Below are 14,169 nucleotides of genomic sequence, written 5' to 3'. Positions count from 1 at the left end.
AAGTTCGATTCACAGTCGTTCCTAGAGAAATAATTTATGCATTATTTATATGGACTTCAAAGACAATTTTATGTCTGATGGAGTAATTATAATTAGTGATAAAAATATTGTGTATTTTGGGCATATTACAAAAAAGAAACCGAAAATCAACATGGCAACATGAGCACATATGAATGTTCAATTAGGTTTGGAATGTAATTGAAAATAGCAGAAAAGGAAAAATTAACTACTCAGGAGAAAAATTATTCTTCAGATTACCAATTCCAAAAAAAAAGTGGGGCACATAAAAAAAACAAATCTGATTTACTTTACTTACTATACTGTTTGCTTATACTGAATTAAAGCAACTCTATATGACAAATTAAAGGAACATTGTACAAAATACGTTTAAGTAAGGAATAAAAAAACAGTTTTCAAGTTTTAATTTTAATGACCGTTTTCCACCCTTTAAAGAGAAAAAAGGAGGGGGGCCAAAACGAAAAACACTCATTAGAAAGCCATTCAAGAGCTGTTCAAAACATCCACTTACAAATAATATAAATGAAATATGAAGGGAACAAGAAAACAAAAATGAGTGATGAAAATCAATGGCTGATTAATCGTTCTTGTTTGGTTTTTATTTTTTACTGAGTAAGCCCACCGGGTCTTCACTGATTGAGAGAGATATATAGAAAAGGAAAATTTTACCCTCAAGGGATTATACTTTTCAAAAATACAATATATTTTTTTCCCCTCTAATATAGGGTTATTATAATTTCATTTTTTTACCTTTATATATAGTACTGCCTGAGTATACTTCATCAATGGAAAATAAATATTAAAGAAATGAGAAGAAAATATAGGTAATAGAGTTATAAATTATGATGACTTTAGCCCTTCTCAAGGAGGGTGTCGGGAAAGGGGGGGGTGAAAGGGGATTAAAGGGCTTAATGAGCCCTTTTTATAAGGTAGGGAGAAATACCCAATTTGCATAGGGGGGCTTCATAGTTATAGACATAAAGTTAATTAATAAAATTGAAATCCTCTCAAATCCTACATATACGTACCGAGTAGGATCTTTATTTAACAAGCAACACATTATGTGATAAATGTATTTCCACCTAAACTAATAAGCCGATTTTAATAAAAACTAATCCCAAATGAAAGCTGAATCTCACAAAAAAATATTATTATTCAATATCATGGCTTTTGGCATCAATAAGTGCCTCGAAAACAGGAGCAGGGTCTTTACGACAGTCTCCTTTGGAAGATTCCGGAATTCCTCCTAGAATCATGTAAATCCGCCAGGATTTATTTACTGTAGGAGGATATGTTGGTGCCCCACACAAAGAAGTCCATGGGGCTGAGTTCTGGTGAGTTTCTCAAAGTAAAAAAATTCAAACAACCTTTTGTCTTTTCTGTCAGAAGTTGAGCTCTTTGCATCTTGTATGATTTGTATCACAAAATCATATGCCACATACTTCCTAATCAGCCTTTCAGAACTGTTTAGATCCCTAGCAAATATGGATGGCTCATGATAAATGATTTTTGCAAATTTGCAATGGAATCCTGATCCCTCCGGCAGTCTCATCTTGACTTTTGATCAGCATGATTTGCTGTGAATTTCTAATCCTCCAGACTCTATCAATTCCTTCCTGACTCTCCAGACAAAGAACCAGTGCAGATTTAAAAAATTTGAAATCTCAACACCGTGTCCTATGGGCAGTTTACAACAAGGACACTCTACCTTTTCTACGATTGTGTAAAAAATAGTTTGTTGATCGATCCCATTATTTTTAATTAAAGCCAAAACAGTAATCAAACTAGTTCAAGCATAAAATACCTCTATGAATATATATATTTTTTTTTGCTAACGACGCTCATGATAATCTAGATAGTATTGTACTTTATTCTTACTTAGATATAAAGTATTTTTAACGTTCATACATGTAGCTCTATTCATAGGATTTAATTAAAAAATATGGTGCACATAAAACCGTAAATTTTTTGAGATACTTTTTTATATCTTATTACATTTTATATTAGCGTAGTCAAGGGATATATGTTCAAAATTTGAGAGTTATTCCTATATTAAATTTTTGCTTAAAAAATATCATTAGAATAACAAGGCTAAAATATGTAAAATATATTTTATATTTAAAAAATGTATATCCATTCAAGTAGTTTGTGTGTTAAGAACTATTAAATCAAAAATTGCTTATTCGATCAAAAGAGTGTTGATCTGAAGCCATTGTATCTGTTCATTAAAAAAAATGTAATTTTTATTAGAATGTTGTTTGTTTTTTTGTGTGTGTTTCTGTATAATATTTGACAAAAATATGTAATTTGTGAAAGCCAAAGGAATTGCAACATGAGGGTTTTAACAAAAGCAGACATGCAACCTTTAATATGTCAATGCATTCGTACAATTAAGAATTCACCCCTCCTGGTGTAGATATTAAGAGTAAGGAAAATTAAGGATTAATAAGTAGACGATGTTGTTTCCTGATTATAAACATGTGAGGACCAGCACGGTTTTTTTAATAGTAGGTTTTTGTAAGTTTAAAAGCATTTATCTTTAAGATGTGTTGGAATTTTTTACTCAAATTTGGACTAGGACATTTTTCAACTGTATCTTTTAACTTTTTATGAAAAGTTTAAAGTTACAGACCACAACTTTTGGATACGTGCCAAACACGTGAGATGATAATCTATATCCGAATAATGAAATTTAAAAAAATGTTTGGCAAAACTTTTTCATAAAAAATTGCGACTCGACTTGATCTCATAGTCAAAGAGTCGCGACAGGGCTTGAACTCGATAGCTATATTTCGAGACTCGACTTAGAGTCGAAAGCTAATTTATATTGAACTCCACAAAAGCCTTAACACTGTGGACCATATACAGGGCCGTGTACTACAATAGGAAAAAACTGTGACCTCATCCAGATCCTGTATGAGTTCATCACGGCTGAGTTTTTCCTGGTCATGCCCGAGGTTAAGTAACTAATATAATGAATTTTCTTTCATGTTTATTATCGAGATGGAGAAACACAATCACTCATCAAGTAGTGTTTTGCAATTTGAAATGTTAAAAATTATTTAATTGCGAATATTTCCATAGTTAATTATGCTAGTGCTATAATTAGTGTCATGTAATCCTTCGCTGTTCAAGAATTCAAAATTCGTCCAGTTATTCCAGATCCATTAATTGAAACCAATTGTGAGACCGTTGATGGAAGATTCAAAATTTTCTTCCATAAAAAGAAAACTTTAAGGCTGTGTGTACTCCTTTAATAAATATAACGGCAAATATGAATATGTAAGAGTTGAAACAGGTTAAAATGTTAAAAATACCAACAATTTCAAAGAGCACCATACGGCGTAATACAGTTTTGATCTTTTGAAACTCTTAAAGCTTTCTATTAATCTTTCATTCCCTGAAGAAAAAAACACAGCAAATGGAAAGCTGGGCCAAATGATTTATTTTTTTTTAAATTCAAAACTGTGTATATTTAAAATATCTCCTTATGTTATAACCATAATTGTACTATTAAATCAATATTATCCACTCGTGCACCGCTTATGCAAGATAAATATTTTTGTTAAGGTAATTATTGAGGTCCATGGGGGTCATATTGAAAATTAATATGCTGTTAGTATATACCCTATTAAATGCAATTTGTCATAATGCTATTCTTCAGGATCTATATAAGCTCAAATTTTGTTCCACTTGCTATGGAGGACACTGTATTATAATAATGAACTTAAATGAACACAAAAAAAAGTCTAAGACATTGGTAAAAATATTCAAGGAACTATTTCCCATTCCTGATAACTCGCCCAGAGATAATAAGAAAAAATTTGAGAAGCACTGGAAAATTTATGTCACAGATATTCAGACTCATTATTTAACCATTTTTTAATTCCGTTATTGCTCTTTTTTTTATGTAAGGGAAAAAAATAATAAAAAATACGCTTTATATGGCACATGTACATATTTACACATGGTTTTCATAGGAAGGGCCCTTCAGCAGTTGTTATATACATATATTGAGATTCATAATTTATGATGGGACTCTAGAAAGCAAGTGAAAAAATGTATGAAAATATAGAGTCATCTACTATGTATGAAGTATATAAATTTTGAGAGTAGAATATATATAATTTTTCGAGAGATTGCTTGATTTATGGGGCGGGTAGGAGAGAGCCTGTTGAAAAATATATATGAGAAAATAAGAATATTCACTCATAAGTATGCTATATATGTAGATTTATTGTCATTGAATATATAAAGTACATAATTTCAATGGATAAAATTTCAGGATTTGTGATACATTCCTATGAAAATAAATCAAATCAATGATAGATAGCTTGATGTCTTTTCTCAATGAAATATTTTTTGACCTCATTTCACATCATCCCTTCTCAATGTATCTATATATACATATAATATAAAAGATATAAACTGAATGTCTTTCAAGAAAAGGAAAGAAACTTAAACACTTTCCCTCGTTTATCCTTTACCCTCCATCAGGGAAAAATATAAAATCTATTGTGAGTAACAATTGAAAAGGAGATGCTATGAATAGGTGAGTAGAAGGTAGGCATTGTTTGGGAGAAAGTAAAAGTGTCAGTTTCCCTTCTTAAGGCTTTTTACATGGATTTTGCCCTATTTTTACGGATTTAAAAAGAATCAGGGTTTGGATGTTTTTTAGTGTGGCAAATTTCCCTAAATTTGTATACCTGTCCCTGGAAATCCTGGATTTTTTTGCATCTTCACTTATCATATTTTATTTTGTCAAACAAAGACCAACAACTTATATGTGTTGCGTCGACATAAAAACAATCTTGAACAAAAATCAAGTAAATGAAAAAATACCTTTGTTTTACGTCATTTAGAGGGTTTTATCTGATCACGCGGTGTAAAATTAAAATGAGAGGTTTTGTGAGGACACTTTTTTACAAAGTCATTTGAAAAAAGTGGTCCACAAAACTTTTTATACAAAATGTAAGCCCTCAGCTGTAATAACTATCTCAATAAGAGGTACAAATCCCTGTCAGACCTTGACTATGTAGCCAGACTCAAGCTTGTTCCACTCCTATGATGAGTAGCACACACCCTCTCCTCCAGATGTGCCTAGATAGAGTAGTCCAAAGGGTTAGCGTCACACATGCTGAGGTCCCAAAAATCAGGAAAGTTGTCTCTTAGAAAGGCCTGGGTCTTAGAGTGTTCATGACATGGAGATCCCTCGTGAGTGAAAACAAAGTTGTCTCCCAACTTTTCTCTTGCCAAAGGTAGCAATTTCTTATCCAGAAGCCCCTCCTTCCTGTCCACAAATATGGGAATGCAGACTCCACAACCCCTAAGATTATGTTTCCTGCTGGATTTTTTTGTTCTGAAGACATTTCTCACCGAAGTGAAAAATTGGGAAAAAATTTTCATCAGAATAAATTAAAACTTTATACCAAATTTTTGTTGGACTGTAGAAAATTTAGTATCTTCTATGCTCTTTCCAACCGTCTCATCTTTATATCTGAAGCAGCTTTCTGGTGGCAACTCTTTATTGCAGGCATAAACAATAAGCAAGTTTTGTGCACCATGGCGACAGCTGCTTCAGATATAAAGATGATTGAATTTACAAAGATGGAATGGTGATGCACCTTAATGATAATTTTTGTCCACACCAACATGGAGATTTTAAATCGAGAGTCCTAAAATCAGACAGTCCTCTTACGCCAGACCTTAAAAAAAGACTCAGCAACTTGTCATTTCAGACAGGTCGCTGAGATGGCTAAGTGACCATTCCCAATTACTTTATTGTGAAGAAAAAATGACCCCCCTCCCATCAGTATCAGTCCGGATCTTATTCTGATGGATTACTTTCAAGGTTGTGCCCTCATCAGTCAAGCAGTTCTAGCATTTCAAGCGATTCCAGGTTCTTGAACCGCTAGAACCGGAACCAACAAAGTCGAACCGAGACCACAAAATATTGCTTATCGGTCTCGGTTCTAGTATTTATTTCCGTTTGATGTATTTTTGATATATTTAAAATGCATTTAATATTCCATCTGCATAATTTTATGTAAATGAGATATGTTATTAATTTTATTGTATAACGCAATCTTTTCTCCAAAAAGAAACTAAAAAAATCCAGGTACGTTACTTAGCTTATTTGGGCCTATAATATGATAAATATAATATTTCTTAAGCCATGTTTTCCCAAACTTTATTATACCAATGCCCCTAAACTAATATATTTTTGTCAAGGATCCCTTTATACGAAACATTTGTATCATGGATGTGTAGACTGAAAGCAATCCTCAATTCTCCATTTTCCTGCACCCCCTCCCCTCACAGCCCCCACTTTGAAAACCATTGCCTTAAGTAGCCTTAACTTTCGGCACCCCTGTTGGAACCTGGGCACTACACACACTGTTTATAAGGTAGCTAAGGCCCTGTTTGTATCCAATATCATTTCCGGGGCACGAATTTTCTATCGACGCCCCTTGTTTTAAGTGCTTTTAACCAAACTGACCCTGTATAAAAAAGAACCGAGAGCGATAAAGCTGAACCGAGGCCACAACCGTTGAAATGAGAGAACTGAGACCGGGACCGATAGAACTGCTGAACCAGAACCGGGCACAACCTACATTATTTTGTCTGGGGCTACTTTGAATCGAACAAAAGACTATTTGATTGCCACCATCAAGAAGATAATGGCAACATTCCAAGGATCTACCTTGTCAACTCTTGTTTCTTCTTCCTAGCCTAGATCCAGGCCTTGAATGATGTTGAAGGCGGATAGATCAACATTCATAATTACAATTCAAACCAATTTTCAAATAAATCTGCGAAAAAATGAGGCCTTGGTGACAATTTAAATATATTTGATTTGAACGTAGCATGCAGTATTTTGATCTGGAATACATTTTAAGTTTTTTCCTAAAATTATCATTATTTAATTTTTTGTGTTGGAAAAGGAAAAAAAATCACGTTAGGATTTGAATGGAAAGTAACGTCTGAGGATTAATTTCACATAATTTTATTTATCGTTCTTTTTTTTATTACATACACATTTAAATACAAGAAACAGTTGATTTGAACATTGATTTGCTTTTGTAATTCTTTTTTTTTTTTTAACTAAAATTATTGATTAACCAACATGACAATATTTTGCACAGCTTCACTTAATACTCTGGACATTTTCTCTTTTTTGCTTCATTATCTTTCTTCTATAACTAAAGTTTTGGACCACTTTTTTTCAAAGCTGCCACGTATGTCATCCTAAAAAAACTTTTGTTTAGAATCCAAACACAAAACAGAAGTACATAATGAAAAATGAACATTTGAAATAAAAACAAATGATCAACTACGGCACATTAATAATGAAGAGCTTTCATTTGTAAAAGTATAAAAATAAGCAAAACAGATCCACCAAAAATAGCACCCATTATATCCTTCATAATGAGTGTTCTGGTTTGTAAAACTTAGGGTTTTTTTTATATATATAATGGTGGTCCATTAAGAAGAATGCTCTGTTTTGAAGACGATTATATGTCATTTTCCATAATGATTAGTGGATTCAAAGATTTAAAATAAATAATGTATTATAATCATTTCCTTAATTTGTAATTCAATTTATATTTCGTTAAAGTGTACCGATTGAGTTATTACTATGAGTATTATTTAATCTACCTACTTTATCCTTTCTAATTACTTACAAATAATGATAGGGACAACATAAATATATACTATATTAAAAGTAGGGGGAATTTAATTGGATGTAACCAATATAAATCTATAAATGGACTGAGTTAAGTAAAGAAAGGAAAAAAAAAATAACATTCTTTTATTGGATGGCATAAATTATCTCTAACTTGGAATTAGACGATAAAATTATTGTTATTTGTTCATTTATATGGGAACCCATTCTTAGGTTATTATTATTTTTTTTTTTTTTTGGCAGATAATTTTATCAATTTATTAAGGAGTTTGTGTCATCTACTATTTTTTTCTACTTCTTTTAAATGGTTTTATCAATTCTATAAGATAATTAATTTTCATCCTCAGCATTCGTCTCCCCTTTGATTGCTTTCCCTCCCCTGTTTTTTTGTCTTTTCTTACTTTGGGGAATGTATCTTTTAAGTATATATTATGTATTTGCTTGTATAGATCCCTTGCATTAATAGCAAGAGTTGTTTTTTTCAACTTACGAGTAATGTTATTGGGGTTTGTAGAAAGCTGTCCATATACACGAGTAATTCAATTTATATCAAACAAATGTCTATTTTATGGCATTTGTTCTTTTTTTAGTGTGTTTTTTTTATATTAATATTCAATAAAATCGAGTAGGTCTTCATGACTGTCTCCTTTGGCAGATTGCAGAATTCGTTCAACAGCTCAGATTTTGTATTTTAAGAGGATCTATTGCTATGTTTCTGAACTGTGCTCTACAGAAAAAAAGTAAACAGGATGGAGGACCGGTAACCTTGGAGGACAAGACACAGTGTCCAACAAACCGTCCCTTTGGAAGTCGTGCATCATCTTGTGATCAGCACACTTTACTTAATAACCAACCCCAGACTCTTCCAATTCCTTCATGACTCTCCAGAGAAAGAACTTGTCTAGGTTTAAGAAATTTGCAATCTTTGTATAGTCTTGTCCGGTGTGGATTGTAATAGTATAGTTTAAAACCTATATTTGATTTATGAGATATTATTCGACTCTGATTTGTTACCTTTCATACAAAAATCTATCAACTTCCCGTGTTTGTTTATGGGACTTTAAAGGAGGGAGTCATCACCGAATTAGTTTGCCAGATCTAAATGGCGTAAAAATAAATTAATAGCCACACCCACTACTAAGAGCATGATCCTTAATTCACGTGTGTTGTAGAAATACTTAGAACTCTAAGGACCTATTTAAAAAACGTCGGCAAAGGAAGAGAGAAGGATTTGATCCAAGTCTTAACCACAGCCTAAGCGTACAAGGGAGCTCTTTGTCTTAGCCAAAAGCAACAACAACTCATCGGGTAGTCGACAAAAATGTAAAAATCTCAAATGGATCCTCCTTCAAAGGGATCTTCTCCTTTAACTCATTCAAAATCATTTAATGGATTTCTACTTCGTAAGAAGTATTCAGGGAAAAGAAGCTCAAGCCAGTCTCCAACGTCTTTATTTCCCCTATTCGAAGAAAAGGAGGATCTTGGATAAATTAAGATTCAATATGAATATGTACCAATAATGGTTGTGAAAGATATTACTAATTTATTCTGGCTGTGAGTTATATCATATGATAAAAAGATAAAATTTAGTCCATTGTACCCTATACTAATATAAACTTCATGCTTTTAACCTCGCGATACTTAGTCTCTCCTAATTTTTTAAAATCCTTTTTTCTGGAAGAAAAAATTATTATTATATTATATAAACTATTTTGTGAATAGAATACGTGAATGGAAATCTCTAAATCTCTATAATTAAAGAAATTTTATATTTAAAAAAAAAATCAATTTCCAATTTATTTTATTAGGATCATTCATTTGTACTACTCTAAGTGCCATTTCACAATAATTTGCTCATAGAAGTACGCCATAATTCGTTCAAAAATACAAATAAAACCCAGACTTAATTTTGAGAAAAATCATTTTAACTATTATATAGTTATATATTATATTTCAAGGATCACAGGTTTGAAATAGTTCAAGAAATTACATATTATGCTATATAAGTAGATATAAGTAGTGATAAAAATTCGGTGTGTTTTTTAGCATGCCTGGTTTTTTTTTTTGGTTTTTTTTGGGGGTTTTTTTCTGGTTTGAGTTGGTAATAGCTAAATTAATTTTAACACTTTTTCTACTATATTCAATTATATTCCAAACCTGATTGACCATTCATGTGTGCTCATATAAGACGGAGAGTTTCCTTGAAGATTTGTTCCAGAGCTAGAATAGTTCATCCTTGTTAGACTCAGAGTAGAATAGAGGATCCACATCAGAGTAATTCTTATGTGTGTCTTTGTTTATTCCCTCCTCGTCACAACTGATTGTCCTGGATCTAATGAAACGTATTGATAGCTCTCCTCCTCCAAGCACTCTTCAAATTCCCAAGGTTACCATGTTGATTTTTGATTTTTTGATTTTAAAAATGGATCTTCTATGATAGGCATATTTTTAAGACTCACAGTTCCTATATTTTAAAGAGAAACTAAAAACTAACAAACAATAATTTATATTCACCTTATAGTATTTGTTACTTTTCGAAAAGAGTTTTCGTCCTAGAAAACAATGTGATGAAAGGCAAATAATAATGATAAAAATAAATAAGAAGGTAAAAGGGGGGCTGAAAGAAAAGTAATTTCTTTGAAAAAAAAACTTTATTTCTTATAGTGTGTGTATTTTCTTCAAGTAGATTTATATCATCAATTTCATAGAAATGTAAAAAAGATAAAGTATATTATTAATAAAAAAAGTTGTTAAAAAAACGAGATCAATACTCAGGGATTTAAAAGAAAATGAATGAAAAGTTCATTCAAGGACAACGTAAAGATAAGTCATTTAAGGCATGAAAAAAATCATTATGAAGAAGAAGAAGCCCCTCTTCTTCTGCCCTCAATATGCTCAATGAACCTTCTTCTAATTTAATAATCCACCCAGAGATACAACGTTAAGACATATAAATAGCAAGAATATCTCCAAGTCAAATCATCAGTTCTTCATCTGCAATTCACAGCTTACATCCAACTACAACACTTCATCCACTATAATACTCCCAAAATGGCAAGAGAACAAAATAAGAACCTCTTTAAGAACTCATCTCCCTGCTCTGAAGTCAAGGGCTACCTTTCTGGAAAACTCCTACCCGTATGGCTCCAAGGAGTGATCCTCTACAATGGTCCCTCCGGTATTTTTGACTTGAAGAACATGTCTGTCAATCACTGGAGAGATGGTCTTGCCATGTTGAGTGCATTCAGGATTGAGGAACGTGGAAAGTACATTTCTCTCACTAAGAAATTCCTCCGATCCGATGCTTTCAATGAAGGAACAGATCAAGGAAAGCTTGTTCGTACGGAGTTTGGTACTCCTGGAATGACAGAAAACGTATCAAACACCAATGTTTCCTCTTGCTCCTCCTATCGGTCCTCTTCTTCACCATCCACTCCTTCGAATGCTTCTGACAACTGTAATATTTCCTTCTATCAATACGGAAATTTGCTCATGGCAACCAACGAAGGAGCTTTTGACAGAATTGTGGATCTTGACTCCCTCGAAACCCGCGATACAATTGATATGTCCAGTATGGTCAATTTCAAGACTGGTCGTCCATTGAGAGATCACAATGGAGATACCTACAATTTGACTTCTTCTTATACCAACAGCAACAATTATCACTTTATGAAGATCCCTAGACCCGCTGAGAACTCTCACTTCTCCCGGGATAGCTTCATGAAGGAATCAAAGATAATTGCCACCATTCCATCAAGATTCCCCAACCATTTGGCCTACAACCACTCCTTTGGCATGACCGACAACTACTTGATCCTTTGTGAACAGCCTATTGCTTACGACATAAACAAATACAAATCCTGTAAAACAGACGGCAAATGCTACAAGGACTGTTTGGACTGGATGCCTGGAGAGTTGAACCGTTTTTACATCGTGGATAAGGTCAATGGACAGCAAATCCAGTTCAACTACATCACTGACAAAGCTTACTTCTTCCTAAACTTTGTCAACTGTTACGAGTATGGTAACCATATCGTCATTGATATTCTCACCTATGATAGCCCTGATGTCATGAACTCCATGTACATGAATAAACTTCGTGACTCCAACGTCGAGGTCACTCTGAACGAATCCGACTCCAGGATTCTTCGTTTTGTTCTTCCCTTGGAAGCTAAGGAACAAGGAATAGACTTAAACCATGGTGTCTGGAATGGCGCCACAGCCTGTAAAGAAGGGGAAAAAATAAAATTGACTCCACGATTCATTTCAAAAGAGACTGGGAGTGAACTCCCCGTCGTTAACCCCAACTTCAAGTTCCGCAAATACAACTTTACCTATGTTGTAGGATGGTTTCACGGATTGAACTCCAGTAACAGCTATGCCAATGCCATTACTAAAGTCGACATGCAAAACGGAGAAACCTGCACCTGGAGAGCTGGAGATGACTGTGCTCATCCTTCTGAGGCTGTTTTTGTTCCAAACCCAGCTGGAATCTCAGAGGATGATGGAGTCCTAGTTTCATGTGTGAGTAATTCACGCGATCAAAACAGAGGATACATTGTTTTCATCAATGCAAGAAACATGCAAGAGATTTCTCGTGCTTACTTTGACACACCCATTCCCTTTGGATCTCACACAACCTTTATCCAGAAATTTTTTTAGATGCCTAAGAACCATCCTTATTGGTTAATGGTTATTCATTAGTATCCCAGCCGCTTTTTACCCGAGCACGCGTCATTTTATTGATGTTCCCATTGTAAGCTAACATAAATTTAAATAAACAAAACAATAAAAATTAACATTGTAGTAGGTAGTGTTTGCACTTGACTCCAAAGCATAAAAGTTTCCTAATTTAACTGGAATGCTTTGGAATTACTTTTTATTAGTTATATCAGTGAAATCATTATGACTATTAATTCTATTAATACTGAAATAAATACGTTTATACGTCCCATTAAAATACATGCTTTTATTTATGCCTATTTCATTCGTTATTCCTATATACTTCACTTGACCTAGAGTTAAGTGTTGCTCTAAAACAGAGGATCATTAATCAACAAAGTAATAAAACCTAACTATTGAATACAGTGTTTTGATCATGGTAAATGCATATTCTATACATTAACATTTTTCATTTAAAACTTTACGACATAAACACTCAAAGAAACACAGAAGAAAGAGCTTTAAAGGGAATTTATGTAGAAGCGTCATTCATTCCCTATCCTTCAAAATTAGGATACACAAGGGTTAATGATCAGAAGACTTAATGCTTTTTGTCTGCTAGCATTAAAACGACGATAGTATTTATCATTTTTACTTTGCCATAGATCATCAGCGAATATTCATACTCTAGTCTTTTGTTCTAGTGTTTATCTACTATTATTTGCTAATAAGAAATTTAGAAGGTTCATTACTTATTTTTTATTTTAAAATAGTTTTTAAATGCAAATTTGCATTTTTTAAAACTGGGTTATATATATTATCAGCAGCCCTTGAAAGGAAACGAGGTACTATACAACCGTCGTTCTAGTGTTAAGTTTAAGGAATTACAAGCTCCCAGAGTTCAGCCTTTTAGTTGAACTAAATTCTGCAAAGGACAGTAAAAATAACATGCATAAGAGGGAAAAAGATTAAGTAATGCCAAGAATAACATCTTGGAGAGGAAATGTATTCTTGCAGCCACGGAACCATTTAGAAGCTAACAGGCGCATTTCACCATTTTGTTATATAACTTTGAGAAATACCAATTGAATCAAAGTCTATTACAAGACTGTCGAGAATTGAAACAGGTTATTTATTATTAGAGCAGGGATTTAGAGGCCTAAAACACGGCAAGCCAAAAAATAATATTTTACATAACATTTTTTCCAATGATTCTTAATTGTTTTTCTTTCATTTCCCCCATATCATATTAGTGTATCCAAAACTTCAACAACTGCATATCTTCCTTAATTAAAATCATGGACTCCTTCTAAGATGGAGCCACACATCTAACCACATAATAGTTTTTGTTAATCACACTGTTGACGAATAGCGTCTAACCAAGGAGTGGTGTTTGTTATGTCTTGAACTGCTTCTCTATCTCTGATAATTTTTAATGGGAGATTTTCTTGTTTGTGATCCCCTTTGAGGGGCAGGAAAAGAAAAACAATTATTTAGAAGTTGTGGAACTAGATTGTTGATCGTATTTTATTGCAATTAATTATTTAAGTGCTAAAAGATGTTTTTCTTATTATTATTATAGATTAGTTAAAATGATTCACAATATCAGAATAATTATGGTGTAACATGTAATGTTCATAATCATTAAAAGTATGAAATATATTTATTTATATTTAAAAAAAAAAACTATAAATTTTTTTCTTCATCTGTTGAAGTATATACCCATGCTTCTTATGAGGGATCGATACGTTGATTTGTTGAAATGTAATACAACTATATTATCTTGTAAATATCATAACGGC

General features: G+C 32.8%; 2 protein-coding genes across 2 annotated transcripts in view; both read left to right on the top strand.

Annotated features, from left to right (window-relative positions):
• The window catches only part of LOC121119624 (netrin receptor UNC5C), a 119,573-nt gene that overhangs the window by 79,955 nt on the left and 25,449 nt on the right, over positions 1-14,169 (top strand). The window lies entirely within an intron of this gene.
• Positions 10,192-12,665, top strand: LOC121119626 (beta,beta-carotene 15,15'-dioxygenase). The gene has a single exon (XM_040714343.2). It carries the CDS (start codon positions 10,757-10,759, stop codon positions 12,365-12,367), a length of 1,611 nt encoding a protein of 536 aa, XP_040570277.1. The 5' UTR covers positions 10,192-10,756; the 3' UTR covers positions 12,368-12,665.

This window comes from Lepeophtheirus salmonis, chromosome 6 (assembly GCF_016086655.4).
Source record: "Lepeophtheirus salmonis chromosome 6, UVic_Lsal_1.4, whole genome shotgun sequence".
In the NCBI taxonomy this organism is placed as follows: Eukaryota; Metazoa; Arthropoda; class Copepoda; order Siphonostomatoida; family Caligidae; genus Lepeophtheirus; species Lepeophtheirus salmonis.
This window is presented reverse-complemented; position numbering and strand designations above follow the sequence as displayed.